Below are 18,020 nucleotides of genomic sequence, written 5' to 3'. Positions count from 1 at the left end.
TAGAAAAGATTATTTTAGCAAAATATACAGAAACGTGAGAACAATTAACTACTAGAGCCGTAACACATTCACACATCTGAGCACAAATTGTATGTCCTATACCACCTCCTATTTATCTCACCAAGAGGAACCTCTGACCACCTTATCTATATGTTTGCTACAATATGCACAGTTGTTACATAAAAATGTTCTATGATAATAACCTATTATCACACTCAACCTTACTTCGAGCAGAACTATATTAGTTATGCGAGACAATAGAGAGGCATTTATAAGTGTTAAAATCCTTGTCCGAGAATGGCAAAGATGTTTCTTATTACTTGCTCCCAAATTGAATAGGCACAAGTACAAGATGACGGATCTAATACTTATTGCTAGGTAGATACACATTGACCCGATGATTGCACGAAAAAACCTCCAATCAGCCGACATCCGACCGTTTGGTCAGATATTGTGTGAGGTTGTATAGTAACACGATGATCTAAAGTAATCCCAAAGTGCCGATCATCGGTTAGTTTGGTTGATCATACTGTTTAATATTTTCCAACCTATCACCGATTGACCGATCATGTAGTGTGTATGCCCTCATGCTCACGATCTCGATAGTTTACAGAGTCGTTCTTTTCAGCCAATGCTGGCAATGAATGTCCCGGTAAATAAATGTAGAGAGTGCTGTAGAAGGAATAATTTGTTTGTTCTGAGGCAGAACGTTTCGTTTGAGTCACAGAAGTTAATGAAATACGTTGGGAAATGGGGATAGCTATAACAAGGCAGTTTTAATCCATGCGACAATGACTGAATGAATAATGTGCTGTCATTCTCTGAAGACTAGAGGACCAGATGAAGAGCACAGATCTGAAGGTAAATCCTGTCAGTGTGTATGCATGAATCGTCAGACTGATTGGACTTTCAGTTGTAGGTTCAATCGTTTGAGATAACACGTCAGTCTGAAAATTCTTCAGTATGTACCTAGCCTAACACTGTTCCCTCTGTATCTCAGCTTGACAATCAGCAGCAATAACACTTTTTGGCATCCTTTCCTGGTAACATAATATATCACTCCTATAAATGCAATAAGCAGCTCTCCTTCTCTTTCATATAAAGATTCCTCAAAATGGGTGCAGAAACAAGTGTAGTAAATGAGGGTTATTCCCTCCTTTTACTGTGATGAAGCTAGTCACTGGTTCCTTTATGCAGACTGTGTCACAATTCACACTTTTAATACTCTCCACGGAAAAGACTTCTGTTTTCTATTTTATACACATTTTGTGTTTCAGCCCCAAATATTCTAATGAGCTCTCCCTACAATACACCCTTGGAGCTAAAACACAGTCCTGCAAATGGGTTTTTAGAATTATATCTTCAGGTCTCCCCACCAGTTCCCTATCTAACAAACAGTAACATAAATCTCAGTCCATGTAATTGAATAATGCAGTAATCAAAACACTATTTATCCCTCTGGTCTCCAGTTTCCACAGTCAGCAGCATCATCATCATTTATATAGTGCCAGAAAATTCTGTAGCGCTTTACAATTGGGGACAAACACAGTAATAAACAATACTGGATAATAAGACCCTGGATGAGAAGACTCTGCTCGCATGCTTACAATCTATGGAGTCAGCATGGCCCCTCTCTGGTATGGTGTCTGCCAGCCACGTCCGCTCATCTCCAGTCTCTTCTTTTCTCTCCTAATTCCGATCTTCACACTCCCTTCAGCATCTCCACCAGCGACTCTGCTTCCCTACTGACAAGTTGTTTCTCTCATAATATCTGTTACCTGTCTCTCAACCCAGCTTCTTCTGCCCAACTTCCCTCACTTGTTTTCCATGCATACACAGACACACTGTGGGCTTTAATGTACAAGTTCAAATTGTTCCAGTGTAAATATAGCTTGAAGAATTTGGATCCTGTATTAAAATTGGAGCCTGGCTTGGATGGGCTTTTAATGTAAGTGTAGGGGGGGGGGGGTGTCTCAATGTAATGCTGGTAGGGTGTGAGATATTCATTTTATAGTATGGCCACAGCGGGGGCTAATCTTTTAATGATGGGTGGGAGCGTTTCATTTTTTGATGGGGGGATATTTATTTGATGGGCGCTATTTAATTTAATAGTGTGGTTGGTGAGGACTTATTAATTCAGGGTAGGATGATTAATTTAATGTTGGGATGGTTTGGATGCTATTGAAAGTGTGGCTGAGTTTGGGGACAAAGATTACTATTTCTTAAAAGTGAATGCTATTAATTTACTGTTGGGGTTGTTTGGGGGAAATAGGTCTTTTTCCCCAACAGGGACCCAACATTTCAGGATCCAGACAAGCACAACTGAGCTCAAGACATGAGCAACAAGTAGGATAGTCTGCCAACTGTCCTGATTCTGGTGGGTCAGTCCCGAGTTTGGGGACTGACCCACTCAGTCATGGCTTTGTCCCAACTAAAGGACAGTTGGGATGCATGTCCCGCTTCACACAGCTCTGCTTGTGAAGGGGGAGCTGCGTGCACCTAACAGCATTGCAACGTGTATTTGAAGGGGATTGGAATTGTTGGAGAGCAGCTTAGCACTATCTAAATGGTAGCCATGCCTCCTTACATACTGGTCATGCTCACTGGCGACTTGGCAGGGAACTTCCCCCCTCCCCCCCCCCCTCCTCCTCAAATTGTGCAATTGCCCCTGAGTATGTTAGTATTTTGTGGTCTTAATTCAAATCCATACCCTATTATAGTAAAAGTGAAATGTCTCATAATTTCCCTTTTCTTGAAGCTTGATTAAATTAAGCTTAATTTAATGTACATGAATGTCTTTGCAATCAAATGTGAGGTGTATCCTTCAAATCTGTGTTATATTATATTTTACCACTTCCTAACAGCTGCAGGTAATTTATTTGAATTAATTTACTGAATATAAATGAATGTAATAACTCCTGTCAGCAAACAGAGTTCATATTCTTCACAAAAATTAGTTTTCATTTTCATTACAAAACATCAAAACATTTGTTAGGAAGCAATTGTTTCCACTGAGAGGAAACGATCGGTTGTTAATATGATGAAATAGCTATAATTTATCATTTGCAGTTTGTGTTTTTTTATATATGATGCATTTCTACATTCTGATTGGTGATGTAAAAACCGCAGACATAGAAAATGCAACAATTTGCATGAATTTGGTCTTTTTTTTTTTTTTTTTAATGCTTCTGCCATTAATGAGAAAAAAAGTCACACAAGAAAGTAGGAGCGAGACCATAGGAAAACGAAAGGCATTTTCTGTAACAAAGTTAAATAGACTCTCTACATGTGTAGTTAATCGGATCTGCTTTTCTAGACTCCATTTCCGTATATGGGTGCTTTCCAATTGGCGAGCTGTCAGGCTGCCTCCTGTTGTTGCAAAAGTAGCAAACTGTTTCTACATTGAAACCGCCCTTGCAGTCAACATGCTGATAAGCTTCACTGACCTCCCTAGTTCACTATAATTAAACATAGCTATCTGCATCTTTAGAATTAAAACTGATATTGCTGTCTTCACGAGACGATTTAGAGATTCACTGTGTTTCTCATGTAACGGACCCCTCAACCCGTTGTCATGAGCCACGGCTTCTCCAGCAACTGCCGCAGCCTACTCTCTGCCCACATCATGGCGACAACCGGGACATCACTTCGACCCATGCGCCCCAGTTGTCACCAAGGCAAGAGCCCTGACGCTTCTGATATCACTGCCGCGACCCAGCTAGTTTGACAGCTGGGCGCACGTGTGCTCACTGTAATTAAATACTTATCCTCCTGAGCCTTATTGCCACCCCTGTGGCTCCCCTCTCCTCATTGGCCCTCTTATGCTTATAAGGCAGGGAGGGCTTAGCCTCCCTGACGGTTATAGCGTTCAGTTCCTGTTTAGCTTGCCTGCTCCTGTCAGTTTGCTGAAACTTTGTATTAATTCCCTGTGTATGATCCTCTGCTGGTTTCCTGTACTTGATTGTTTGCTTGTGCCCCTGACCTCTGCTTAGTTACCTGGACCGCCCTGACCACTTGCCTGTACCATACCATGTTACCTACTTCAGACCCAAGACCTCGGCCTGTCCCTGACAACGCTTCGCTTGTCATCACCGGCTTTCCAATGCTGCGCTACATTCATAAACTTGCACTACACTGAGTGTAAGTCCCTGGGTCATCTGAGTATCTGTGAACGTAACAAGCTCTACGGGAAAGGCGGCTGCTATAGCAGAAGACCTCTACATCCTGTTCTACAAGCTCATGATAATAGCCGTTAGCTATAACACCCGCACATGCCCGTATCAGTGCAGTATCTAAATATAAATGTATAAAATGTATTTATGGTAAATTTAAAAATAGTATAGAACTTACCTCCTAGAGGTCCAGTGTGGATTCAGCTGGACCTAGCATGGCTTGTGTTGCTTGGAGAACGCAGTGCTGGAAGACCCACAGTAACTCAACGTGCAAAGTTCTCATACACCCTGCAGTAGTAAATGCAGGATAGAACTGGCAAAATTTGGGATTCTGCAACATGATTTGTTGGGCGTGGAAGAGCAACATCAGCATCATTGGATTCTTTACCTGTGTTCAAGAGATTGTCAGGAATTCTGGGAGTGAGCTGCTCCCTAGGGGTACCATAAAGCATCACAGCTGCACTCTGGCTTCATTAGCTGCAGGATTGGAGTTTGGGAGCACAGAATTATCTAAGACAAGGTAAAGAGGGGGCTTCGATCAAAACCCCTGTGTGTAATGTAAAAGGGAGCTCATGCTCCAGGCCAATTACTTATGAACTTTAAAGGGGTATTACCACCCTGCCAACATGTGTGTAAAAGTATATATAAAGGATTAATTGTCCAAAGTAAGTATATAATGTTTACAATCTTCAAGTTTGTCACGTGTAGCCACTTTTTTAAGAACTATTTTGAGCAAATGAAGATCAGTACTGCTAAAGATATTGCTGTAGTCCTATCATACATTTATATCAGCACTCTCTGTCAGCAAACAGAGTCCATATACTTCACAGAGAAGTGCCAGCGTTCTAATCCATCCCCCTTTTGTGCGCTGTTGAGCTGAGCAACATGCTTGCTACACAGCATTTCTGATCTAAAATAAGTGATCAGTAGGATCCAGCCAAATTAACCAGCTTAGAAGGTGTTATAGTAGTTACATCATCAAGAAGCAAGTAGTATCAAGTTATGTAGCCTGGTTGTGGCAAAAAACTATTATGGAGGCACCACTTTGGTGTGTAGTTGAGACAGTCTGTAAGTGGCCAGTTTGGCCAAGCAGCACCAGAAGGAGCAGATAGTAAAGACAAGTTAAGCTGGGTACACACTACAGAGAAGTAAACAACAATATACCAACGACAGAATAAATGAAAAAACTCCTGATCAGCATACCGCTTAATGTGTACACACTATACACGATTATCATCAGATCTCTGCTCTTCATCTGTCAAAATTATCGGCTGCAAGGTAATCCATAAAAGGCAAGTGACAGCTCAGGTCTTAATTCATTGAGAGATGTTCAGTGGAGCCCGGCAATTGTGTTGGGCAGCCTGTCTTGACACAGCATTGTGTTAAGTGTCGAACTGTAAACAGGCCGTAAATTCTGTGTGACAGCTTTATCTCGGGCAGCTGAAGACTACATGTGCAGGGGGAGAGGGGAGGAGCAGCCCGTACCATCCATATCAGTCTCTTCTCTAAAGAAAAACAGCCGCAGACAGTTGACAGAGACCGTGGATCATGACAAGATCAGCAGCAGGCAGACTGAGACCTGTCACTCTGAGATACATTATTGGCCAATAGTCGGGTGAATTCATACACACTGCAGCATTGGAAGGTGATTGGTCGGCCAAAATTAAACAGTATGACCAACCAAACGACACGATGATCGGCACTTTGGGGCGACTTTAGATCATTGTGTAAGTATACACACTACACGATATCTGATCATACAGTCGGATGTCGGCTGATTTGTCCAATTATTGGACGAAAAACCTGTAGTGTGTACACTGATCATATATAACTGCACACTGTCTGTAAAAGCCATCCTGTCACACCATGTGACTTCACTTTCTGAAGCGTCTGTGATCTCTAAATCTCCACACTAGCTGGTGCATGTAACGCCCTTGCAGTAATAAAGCAGATCAAGTCATGACTGAAGGTTTTTTTTGTCCCATCTTTCCTGGAGGAAACAGACAAAAGCTGTACAAACATAGGCACATTAGCCAAAAAAAGACACAAAAGAGAAACAATGGACATACACCATTTGCATATCTGACCTTTATTTCATTTCTGTTGGATGACTCTGCTTCTTTCAGTATCAAACTGTGCCTGGATTCTCCTCATGCATCCCTCTCCACATTTACATAATCACACTAGTGGACAGGTCACTGCTAACAAGATCAGCACATTCATTTCCTAAAGCTCTATATGCTGGTGTTAGCATTTCGATGCTGGGATTGGTTACAGGTTTTTCTGTCCCTGAGATTTTAGAGACTTGGGGGACACAGAAATGAATGTTATAGAAAAAAATGTTCAGGGAGCCCTTGTCAAACACACCTTAAAAGAGGTTATAAAGAATGGAAACAGAGGTGGGCAAACATGGATAGGACATATGGCTTCTGTACCAACCTGGTCCCTGTACAATCATGGCTCCTTCATGGCCTCAGTATCTTGCAGACTTCTGCACCATTTTGAACCCCACTATGACTATTGTTCCTATTTGCTTCTTCTGTCTCATTATCCCTTCCCTTTTAGAATGTAAGCTCTCAAGGGCAAGGTCCTCTACCCTATGTCTGTACACTGTCTCTCTCTCTCTGTTTTGACTTGTACTGTTTTGTGTCTGTATGTCATACCATTTATTCTGTTAATTGCATACAAAGATTTATTATTCCGCTCCTCTGAACCCATTGTTATCTTTATGTACTTATGTAATTTTGTTGTATGTTGAAAACTCCTATGTATGGTGCTGTTGCGCCTTACAAATAAAAGATGATGATGTGGAACAGCTGGTGTATGAACTTATGAGCACTGGTTTTGCTGGTGTTAAGCAACTAGACAATGCTGGCAGATATATCATGTGGAGACCTTTACTGACTGGTGCATAATGAGGGGAGCATTTTTGGCTTGTTTGTAGTCATAACTAGCTGGTTCATAATCATGTGTGCACCTCAGCGGGCAGGTATGAGATCATGCAGGCATGACCACTACCTCTTATATATAGTCAGGTGCTCATACTTGGCTGGTCTTTTCTCACATTACTATTAATATGTGGAATACAATATTATATGTGCAACACTGGCTGGTGAATGATGCCTAGAGAGCCCCATTTGGGCTCATTCCAACATCCAACACAATCAGTTTGCTGCACAATCAAAGCTGGTACAACTGCGGCAAAAAGTTCACTGTTCACCTGATTTGGATGTAAATACCCTCAAATTAAAGCTGAAAGTCTGCAGTTAAAGCACATCTTGTTTGTTTCATTTTAAATCCATTGTGGTGGTGTATAGAGCCCAAAATATGAGAATTGTGTCAATGTCCCGATATTTATGGACTTGACTGTATTAAAAACCAATTCTCCTAAATGCATTCCAAAATATTTCTGCACTGATAATCACATTTAAACCACCAAACATACAATAAAGTATAGCTTTTATTATTAAATCTAAAGGATTATGATCCATGTTAATTTTCTGTGGAAATAGACATATATCAAGTATATAAATGTAATCTACTTGCTGCAAGCTATTGTGTTTTTAAGGTGTGTTTTACAAGTGTCTGTGCACCTTATTGTATTCAAGCTATACTGGTGCTGGTTACTTATTTTAGGGGGTGAGGGACATATATTTTGTATTTTTAAAACGGCTGCCATCAAGTTGATGATGATTGCCGTATCTTTACATCAGTTGGGTTAAGATACATTTTGAGTGTATCTCGATGCAGAAGCACATTTATAGGATATTTTCAGTTACACGTATCTTAAGGTATTTGCAACTCAAAATACACGATGGTCCAGCGGTTGTAATTTTACACTTAGCGAGCTGTGGGCCCCGATGCAGGTAGGTGGGGAAAAGGGAACCGGGGCCCCTGACCTTCTGCATCTGCCATGCAGTGGGTCCCATTATCACCAAGGGCCCCGGTGCACTGCACCTGCTGCACCAATGGTAGTTCTGCCACTGCACCCAGGGGAATCTACAAAGGTGTGCACCTCAGTGTGTTTTGCACCAGCCAAGGGGCCCATCTAGCACTATTTTCAGGTTGCTAATCCTTCCTCTCATTGTCCTGTCAATCCACTTTTCCCCAATATCATGTCCCACAAAATCTACCTCCATATCATCATGTCCTCTATCAATTCCTTCAAATCCATCACCTCACTTACCTATGAACTGGACCAGCTGGCTCCTGCTCTCTTCTGCTTGCACTCCACATGCTCTGCAATGTCCTTCTAAAGGAAGAAGGGAACATCACAGTTTCCTTCTCTTCCGAGGAGATGAGAGTGTAGTGTCCTCAGTTCTTCGTTTGTCACAGAGTGTAGTGTCCCTAGATCATATTATGCCAAACAGAAATTACCCCAATTCATATTATGCCAAACGCAGTAGTGTCACCAATTTCATATATATACACACACATCATCATCATTTATTTATATAGCGCCAGCAAATTCCATAGCGCTTTACAATTGGGAACAAACACTATAATATAACAATACTGGGTAATACAGACAGGGAGGTAAGAAATCCCTGCCATTATTATTAAATACATATGTGAATAAATATATTAATAAAACATATGTAGGCAATAGGCTCTATTTTCCTATATGCGACTTAAAAGAACTCTGCACACCAAGTCTGGAGCGCTTCAGTTCTACAAAGACAATAGTGTATGTATTGTGGCATGAGAGAAACAGCCGCGGCACCTCTGTTGCAAATGAACCGCTCAACCTTTATTTGGCTCTGCATTAGGGTGAGCCTGGGCCAGGACCGGATTAAGGGAATGGTGGCCCCCGGGCTAAGGCTACTGCGAGGGCCCCCTCCCTGTGAGCCCCCCCCCTGGGCGCTTACCTCCTCCTGTTCATCTGTCACTCCTTGTAGTGCTTCTGCGGTGCACAGTAAGCTCTTTACTGAGGAGATATCGTGAGAGTGAGACTATGACCCATAATCTCACTCTCACGAGATCTCCACAGTAAGAAGATTACTGCGCGCCGTGGAAGCACTACAGTCACAGCAGGCAGCTAACAGCATGACATTTGCTGCTAGCTGCCTGCTATTCTCCTTGAACAGCTGACAGTCGGAGCCAGGATGGGGACGCCTCCGACCTGATGAATGCCGGCGGGCCCCCCAGATGCACGAGGCTCCTGGGCTCTAGCCCAGTTAGACCTCAGGTTAATCTGTTCCTGGCCTGGGCGCACAACAATCATTGTTGTACAAACTGTAAATGGTAGTAATCTTTACAGTGTTTAAGGACCCTCATATTGTATGTGCATTTTTAAATAATTATTATAATTATATATAAGAACGCATGATGTAACCTATATTTGCCTTCAGGACATGTTATACTGTAACATACATCAATTTACACTTACAATTATGCTATAAAGATTGTTGATATTCTTATTTTATTATGTGTGTTTATGCTTTAGGCAGCATGTTTTAATGTATCCACTGCAACAGCCTAAGTAATTGCTTTATTAACACAATTCATAACAAATAGTACATAAATAATACATAAATTATAGTTCGCACCATCTGTGAGACTCCAGCAGCTATTATATATTGTACCTCATAAAGAATAATGTTTTCTGTTTATATAACCATGCAGAGCAGCTCCCCCATCACTGTCTGCACACAGGTCATTAAGTCATAACAAGATAACAATGGCATCTCGCTATATGGTAAATTGAATTATGATATGCTGTGAAATGGAAGAATGGTTTTATACACCAAGTATGTTAATGAGTAGTTCCATTCAGCTAAGAAGGAATCTTCCTATGGAATCCTTTATGATGGATTTAGGTTATAAGATATGGCTTAATGTACATAGTTGCCATGCAGAGGGAGTATGTTTAGTATCTCAATAATAGACGTCCTTTGGAAAGGTAACTGCTTGTTCAGGAATTGCCTAAATAGGTTTGATCATTCAGAAAAGAGCAGATATTTTATATATCTAAACATGTATTAAACGTGATGATCATAAGTTATTGTCCATTTTGATCATATTTCAGAGATAGTAGAAACAAAGTCACTTTCAATGTTGGTCTCAACAAGCAACTAATATGTTTCCTAATTCAGCCCCTTTTCATATCTGAGTACTGATATAAAACGAGATAATATTAATGGTCTTTAAAGAATGTGCTCCTATATATCCCCATTTTTGTGGGAAAATGCAAAGAATATTTGGGAATATGATGGGTGCTTAAATTGAGATTCGGGGATGGAAACAAATGGGATTACAGTATAAGAGTGCATTGGAGTGAGCAGTTTGTGTGTGTTGTTTGTAAGCTTTTTGTAATGGTGTACCTGTTATTTTAACATCGTGCTGTAATGATTGTGTCACAAGCAACTAGGATTGTAGGACCCTGAACCTACCAATTGGCAGTTACTCACCCTAGGCAGGTAGCAGGATCGGACGCCAGGAGGCGGTAGACATAATCTGCAGACTGCAGAGTATTACCACTGGAACAGTGGCAGATAGTAGCAGACAGCAGAACAGGACGCCAGGAGATGGTAGAGATGATTTGCGGACTGCAGAAAATTGTCACAGGAATGGTGGAGGATAGTAGCAGGCAGCAGGACTGGATGCCCATAGGCGGTAGAGATGATCTGCGGACTGCAGAATATTGCCACATGATCTGTGGACTGCACAATATTGCCACAGGAATGGTGGAGGATAGTAGCAGGCTGCACGACTGGACGCCCGGAGGCGGTAACAATGTTCTGCGGACTGCAGAATATTGCCACTGGAATGGAGGAGGATTGAGGCAGAATGCAGGACTAGACTCCAGGAGGTCTATCTGAGAGAGAGCGGTCAAAACTAGAAAGGACTGGTACATGAGGGGTTTACTGGCAGAAGGTCAGCAGCAATACAGCATAAGAGTGAGTCAGTCTGGGAATGAATACCTGTTGCTCTGACACAGCTGCAATGTTAGAGTGAGCGTATATAATCTGCAGATTTGAATATGCCGCCTCCCTGCCACAATCATGTGACCGCCCAAACCAGGAAGTGCTGACCCCTACACAAAGGCAGAGAAAATCAGCAGCACAGGAGTGTGGAGCAGGTGAGTTTTGTGAAGCGTGCACTGTAAATTGAAAAATTGTATCACTAGAATTAAGGAAAACCTAAGAAGATACAACTATTATTGAAGGTAAAAAAAAATATATCTATATATGAGGAGCATATCAGCTACTGTGTAGTGAATGGGTTACCATTCAAAGTAAAAGTATATTCAGGGATTTGTGAGAGCACAAAGATTATAAAGTAATCCACCCCGCCGAAACATATAGATATGCTATTTCATGTGTAATATATATATATGAATGTGTACATAAAGAATTACCTTCATGCTGTTCAGCTTTATATACATAACACTCTGACACAATGAACACCAATCATTAATTTGCAAATTCCTTTCAGTGTATTCTTATTATATAACTTTGAAGCCCATCAGATCAAAGTATTTTCAGAACCAGAATACATTGGGTTCCTCAACGTCTGGTCATTTGACACAGTTGGTGAATAAAGATGTGTTCAAAATATGCCTGTCCATCTTGCGTTGGGTCAAATAGCCTTTTTTTTCAGAAATCGATCAATACAAGCTGTATACTCATACCCAGAGCTGTACAAGTCATAAAAGGAGACCCACATTTTGTTATTACCAGCATAAGTACTATGCTGACGAAGGAACCTAAGTAGTTTCAAAAACTTGCATTTATAATCCATTCAGTTCAGACAGCCAATAAATGTAATTTTTTGAAGAAATGGTGATAAAGCCATGAAATTGTCTTCCAGTAATTGTGTTGGGGACTCATACAGTAAAAGAATTCAAGAATGCATGAGTCAAGCATATGCTTATTGTTAGGACTAAGATCTAAAGTATAAAAATACCTCACACTGATAAAAACATAAATAAGCACAGAGCATGCGTAAAATAGCGGCCTTTACGGGCTTATCCATCTTTTTTAGAAAGTAATTATGTTGAGTTCCAAATGGAACAAGACACAAATAAACCGCCGGTAACATATTATCAGCTACAGATTCACTTACCCAGACTGAAATGAAATACACAACATTGAGGTTAACAAGTGAATAACTAGATGAGCTCTAGCTATTGCAGTTTTATTCTATGCAGTTGTCAATACTGATTTTGATGGGGAAAAAACAGAAATGAATCCTTACAACATACATTATCATGGTAATGTAGATCTGCAGATGATTGATCACAATACTTATTTGCTTGCATTTATTGTTGTGACTTTTTTTCCTCCTAAACATCTCACATAGGTTTTCTCCTGATCTGGAAGGAGTTTGAAGTCGTCAATATTTTCGGAGCAAAATGTGATTCTGGAAAGAAAAGTTCAGTTTTGAAAATATATATAACATATCCTTAATACAGAAATGGGTTAATTGTGAGGAAGAGAGCTGGAGGGGTCTTTCAAAAGGGGATTCTGTATTGTCACCTGTTTGCTTATGAGCAATCTTTATCCAAATAAATCTGATATTGTTCTATGTTACAATTTCTGATTCAGCAGGCAAATACTGTACCTGTACACTGCATATTGTAATAAAGCTTATTTTGATTTTCATTTGTATCCTACACTCTTACCCAATGGTGTGTGTGTGTGCAGTAACAGATATCAAACAACCATACACTTGCTTTCATTATCTCAATTGAACTAGATTGGCCAATGTTAATTGCTAGTTAGCTGCTATTGATTAGTGCATAATTTGCACTTTCTAACAAGTGATTTTCATTTTCAACCACATTACAGTAGAAAGCAAACTTTTATGAATATATTGAAATTCACACTGGGCACTAACTGGCTCATTATTGATATTATGGAATCTATGGCTGGATCATAGGCTCTCAAATTTCCCATTATTACTAGATAATTCAAGAAACAATAACCCATGCACCACACTAGGAATACACTGCACACTTATTTATAATTAAAAACACATACACTGCACTGATTACCTTACATACACACATATATCCTGCTCCATCTTACCTAGGAAGTAAAATATTGTAAGATTGTGATTTTTTTTTCTTTATACAGTAAATGAAATACGCACATTTTATGACTCTGCATAAAACTCAATAACAAAGTGTACTTGTATAAAAGTTATTATAAACTGCAACATCAAACCATGTGCATTGATTTTGAGCAACTAACCTCTCCTGAGTCTCTCCTGCCATAACCCGAATCCTCTTTACCAGCAGTCCTGGAAGTTGGTTCCAAGGCATCAATGTTTGGATGGTATACCAGAAATTTTTTATGTCATTGTTGCCAACCCACTTTAACTTGATCACCATCAGGTCTCCAATATCTGTATCTACTGTTATGAGGAAAGAGTAGGTTCCGCTTTCTTTTATACCATCAGCACTAGGAAAAAAGTATCATATAAACAAATGTTTCAAAAAATACACATATGCCTTGGAAAGAGGAATATATGAAATCGGCAGTATTTCCTATAAACCAGTTTATCTAATTATATCATTTTCAATGAGACTCTTTCTTTTAATAACAGTGCAATGTGCACAAATGAGTTGTATCCCAATACGATAATAGCTGTCATTCTTCTAACAAATTTTAGAAAATTAAATATAACATCTGATTCAGCACATTTTCACACATTGCACCGTGTTATTGAATAAGCATGTTTAGCATTGATACCGGTTTTATTGGTTGTGTAGACATTAGACATTAAATAAACATATTTTTCACCTCCCATGTGAGATCCTGATTCATTGTTGGGCAGAACAATCTAAGATATCATAGGGAGTCGTACTGTATTCTACATGCGGAGAACAGGACTTTTTGTGTATGTAAATGTCTGCAGTTTAAAAGAAATATGGCTAACTTTGACTAGTGTGTATTTGTGTATATAATAAAGCTGATAGTCCATGGCAAAAATCATTAATGTTTTATGTTACAACTACGTTTTCTGTCTTTGGGAGTTGTACACCCAATCCTGCAGAGCTTCTAAATCAGTGTTTCTCAACTCCAGTCCTCAGGACCCCCTAGCAGTACATGTTTTCCATATCTCCTTGCTGGAGCACAGGTGTATTCATTACTGACTGACACTGTGTAGCAGGTGGTATAATTATTTCACTGGCCACCTGGCAATACTGCACTGTTAGTGGGTCCTGAGGACTGGAGTTGAAAAACACTGTAAAAGGGAGAGTTAAAAACAAAAATATAGACCGGTTATCCCTTCCTTCTCAAAAGAGAAATAGTAAAATATGTTTTCTAGAGTGGTTTGTAGTTTTAAACCTAAAATATAGGTCACAGATGCCTATTCAGAATATTAAATCTAAACTTAATTTTGTTATTGTATCTGATTTCCTGCTAAGTACCATCATATATTGGCCAATGTAATGATGACTGAGTGTAAGTTTACATTAAGTTTTGTGAGATGGGATCTCATATGTCTAGTATGTTTAGTATTTCTGTATAACTTAATCATACTTTGCATCCACCATACTGACCCTAATCATTTTCAAAAATAGATTGTCATGATTACAGCTTAATCAGGAATATTAGAAAATAATATATTAATGTGATAATGATTATTTATATAAAATAAAGTTGCTTTACATAGCAAGGTTTACAATAAGTCACAGTGTGTAATCAAGGGATTAGTTAATTTGATGTATGCTTCAGATGCCTGCCTTTTGTCATCTGGCTTTGATCTTTTTTTCAGAGATGCCTGGTGTTACAGGCGGCCAATCAACCATGTGGTTTTGCCCAGTGCACAGATCCAAAAATATTGATAATTTTTTTTGGGCAAGCAAGGATCATATGTGGGGTAACTCACAGTTTAGTGTATATTTTTCTGGGAAATATAGTACATCAAAGTATTACTTTCCACATAATATGTATTGAGGATATATACACATTTCAATGAAGCTATGGCGATAATATATCTCCCCGTTGAATCAAAATAACATAATATTTCATATGAGTATGTGTGGAAGCTAACACCATGTTTAGAGAACTTAATGCCCTATTGCTGCTACTGTATGTTCCAGAAGACCGTTCTAGTATTTATAGAACACATTATTAGAATTGTTTTTGGACAAAGGGCAACAAAACCGTTGTAAAGCAGATTAACATGCAGCACACTCCTTGCCAAAATGGAGGGAAAAAAAAGAACAAGGTTTAAAAAGTGCTGACATTATTTTAGAAATTGTCAGTTACTGGGTATCAGTCTTCACTGAAGAATTGTCCAAACATTATAGCATTTTCTCAGTATGCAGATTACATGAAAGGTATGCTAGTTTACTTTTTTGTTTATGTGTTTTATTTTTGTTTTATTTTAAAGAAATTTTTGCATTTATATTTCAATTTGTTATAACATTTTTTTTTACAATGCTACATTTATTCAATTATTTATTTAGGCAACTCTGATTTAAAATAGGTTTGGTTTTCGGCATCAATCTCTTGAGCTAAATCTTAGTGGTGGCAGGAAGCTGTGTTTAATAGTGAGTGATACATGATTGGGGGATGTTAGTAATTTTAGACAGATCAGGTGTTTTTGTGTTGATTAATCCTTTTCCATGTACATGCCATGCAGGCACAGGTATGCTATCGCATGACATAGATCCTTTTAAAGCTTTTAGTATACATATTTTGGAAATTAATTTAATGAATAGTCCCTGACTTAAAAAAGTTTTACTGCTTGCTTACATAGCATAAGGATGCTTACTTATTGAGCACACTACCTAAGGGTACAAAAGTATGTTGCTTCGAGGATATTTCACAAGAAAAAAGCGCCTAATACTCACCCTGTTAAAGGCACAGATTCTATGTCTTTCTTAGTTCCGGTAAGAGATGCAGTTAACTGTGGAAACAGCTGCTTGTCCTCAATATTATTGAATAATTGAAACTTGAACTGGTAATGGTAAACTGGAATGATAAATAGAACAGTGACAACTTAAGCCAAAAGATATTGACAAACCAGCAATCCAATTTTTCAATCTGATCTTGAATGGCCAGATCTATGACCAATTTGATCCCTCATGTGGCTACCAGGTGGGTGGACTGAATGAGTGTATCACAATGCCCCATGTTTCCTGTGGGCACTCAAAACTGTGATCAGCAACCCAGAGGATTTTGTGTTCTTTCCATAACAATCCCACTACATGCACAAAAATGGGAATAACTTTATTTTAAAATGATCTGTATTTAGAAATACAATAAAAAAAGGCTTGTCTGTTCGAATTGTTGTGTCAAGCTTCCAAATGCCATCCTCACCTTCTATCTATTATTTAAGCCTTCCTTATTGAAAATTTGTTTAACTCCCTACCCAATTTTACCAGAGAGAGGGATAGAGACCTGGGGGACCTGATTCAATCAGCGGATTGGACAAATATCTTTGTATCCACACATGTAAGTTCCACTAGTGTAGCAGCGCTGGAAACACACTATAAGGTTATTTCGAGATGGTATAGATGTCCGCCTCAGTTGGCTAAAATGTTCCCAGGTGTTTTGGAAGTTTGCTGGAGATGTCAGGAGGCCCCGGGTACTCCCCTTGATATCTGGTGGGACTGTTCTGTGCTTAGACCCTTTTGGAATCAGGTCATAGCGGTTTCTTCGGATATACTGGTAGACGAAGTCCCTGATAACCCTGCCTTCTGGTTAGTAAAACCAACACACCAATCTCTAGTTTCAAAAAGTCATGTGTGAAGTATCTCATTTCAGCTACCAAAGCAGTAATCCCAATACACTGGAGGTCTTCTACACACCCATCAACAGGAGAGTGGCTTTTGTAATTGACGAGTCCAATCTCTCTACCTTTAGCTGGCAGTGCTCAAACCTGACTACATTATTAAATGAGTGGCTCCCTCCCCCCCTCCCCTCCTCTTATCTATATTTCCCTTTCCTTCTTCGCGGGGGCATCTCCCTCCTGTTATTTATGTTTTTGTTTGTGCATATCCCCCCCCCTCTTTTTTTTTTCTTTCTCCTTTTGTATAGTACAAATGTATCTCTGATATATTTTGAAGAAATATGTTTGTATTCAGGTGATTTGTTATGAAAATGTGCTTAATTGTTTACCAAACCATATAACTGGATAAAGAAATATTACACTAAAAAAGGCTTGTCTGGATTGATTAAACTTGGCCCTGGGAGTAGGAAGTTGCTCAACAAGACAGTTTCCCTAATGCTATCCTGAACATTAAATCTAAACTATTAGTTGACTCAAAATAAAGGCACCTCACCTGTTCCTTAAGGCCTACCTACCATCCACTTAACCTCTCACCTCTTCTGTTTCCCACTGGCTCTTTTTCTCTCCCCTTTGCTTCACTGGCTCCCTCTTGTGCCTGATTTTGTCTACCCTCCCTTAGGATGTGAGCTCGTATGAGCAGGGCCCCTCTCTCCTCCTGTCTCCAGACCTGTTCTTCCGCTCCTTCTTTACAGTATTTGCCTGCCTGGAGTTTCTGAAGTTCTGGTACTTTGTGTTTACTGTTCTGTATTGTTTTACCCTGTATAGTCTACTGTTTGTACCATGTACGGCGCTGCGGATACCTTGTGGCGCCTAACAAATAAACGATAATAATAATAATAATACCCATATACAAGAACGTCCAGATCAACCAAACACAAACTTCAGGAGTGTACAAAAAAGGTTTTAACTAAAACACATAATGTGTCTTAAATATAAGAGAGGGGCAGAGGGCTACTATTTTAACCGTTTGTCTTGTGTCATGGCTGCAGAAAAAGAGTAAAATTCGAAGTAAAATAATCTGGTCAGCTGAATGAGGTTATTGTGACAGCAATTCATTATACCACTGATGGTAATAGTCACCGGATAGGACAAATT

The 18,020-nt window shown here is 39.5% G+C and overlaps 1 protein-coding gene across 2 annotated transcripts in view; it reads right to left on the bottom strand.

The window, feature by feature from the left end:
• Positions 1-12,264: 12,264 nt before the first annotated feature.
• The window catches only part of LIPC (lipase C, hepatic type), a 204,591-nt gene continuing 198,835 nt past the window's right edge, over positions 12,265-18,020 (bottom strand). For both annotated transcript variants that reach the window (XM_075208063.1, XM_075208064.1), the window contains exons 9-11: positions 15,985-16,105; positions 13,370-13,579; positions 12,265-12,536 (exon numbers count right to left, since the gene is read on the bottom strand). In XM_075208063.1, the coding sequence (XP_075064164.1) occupies positions 12,422-12,536; positions 13,370-13,579; positions 15,985-16,105 (446 nt within the window). In that variant the 3' untranslated portion in view covers positions 12,265-12,421. The remainder of the gene's footprint in view (positions 12,537-13,369; positions 13,580-15,984; positions 16,106-18,020) is intronic.

The sequence above is a fragment of the Mixophyes fleayi genome, chromosome 4 (assembly GCF_038048845.1).
Source record: "Mixophyes fleayi isolate aMixFle1 chromosome 4, aMixFle1.hap1, whole genome shotgun sequence".
Lineage (NCBI taxonomy): Eukaryota > Metazoa > Chordata > Amphibia > Anura > Limnodynastidae > Mixophyes > Mixophyes fleayi.
Note: the sequence above shows the minus strand (reverse complement) of the source record. Positions and strands in the feature narration are given on the sequence as shown.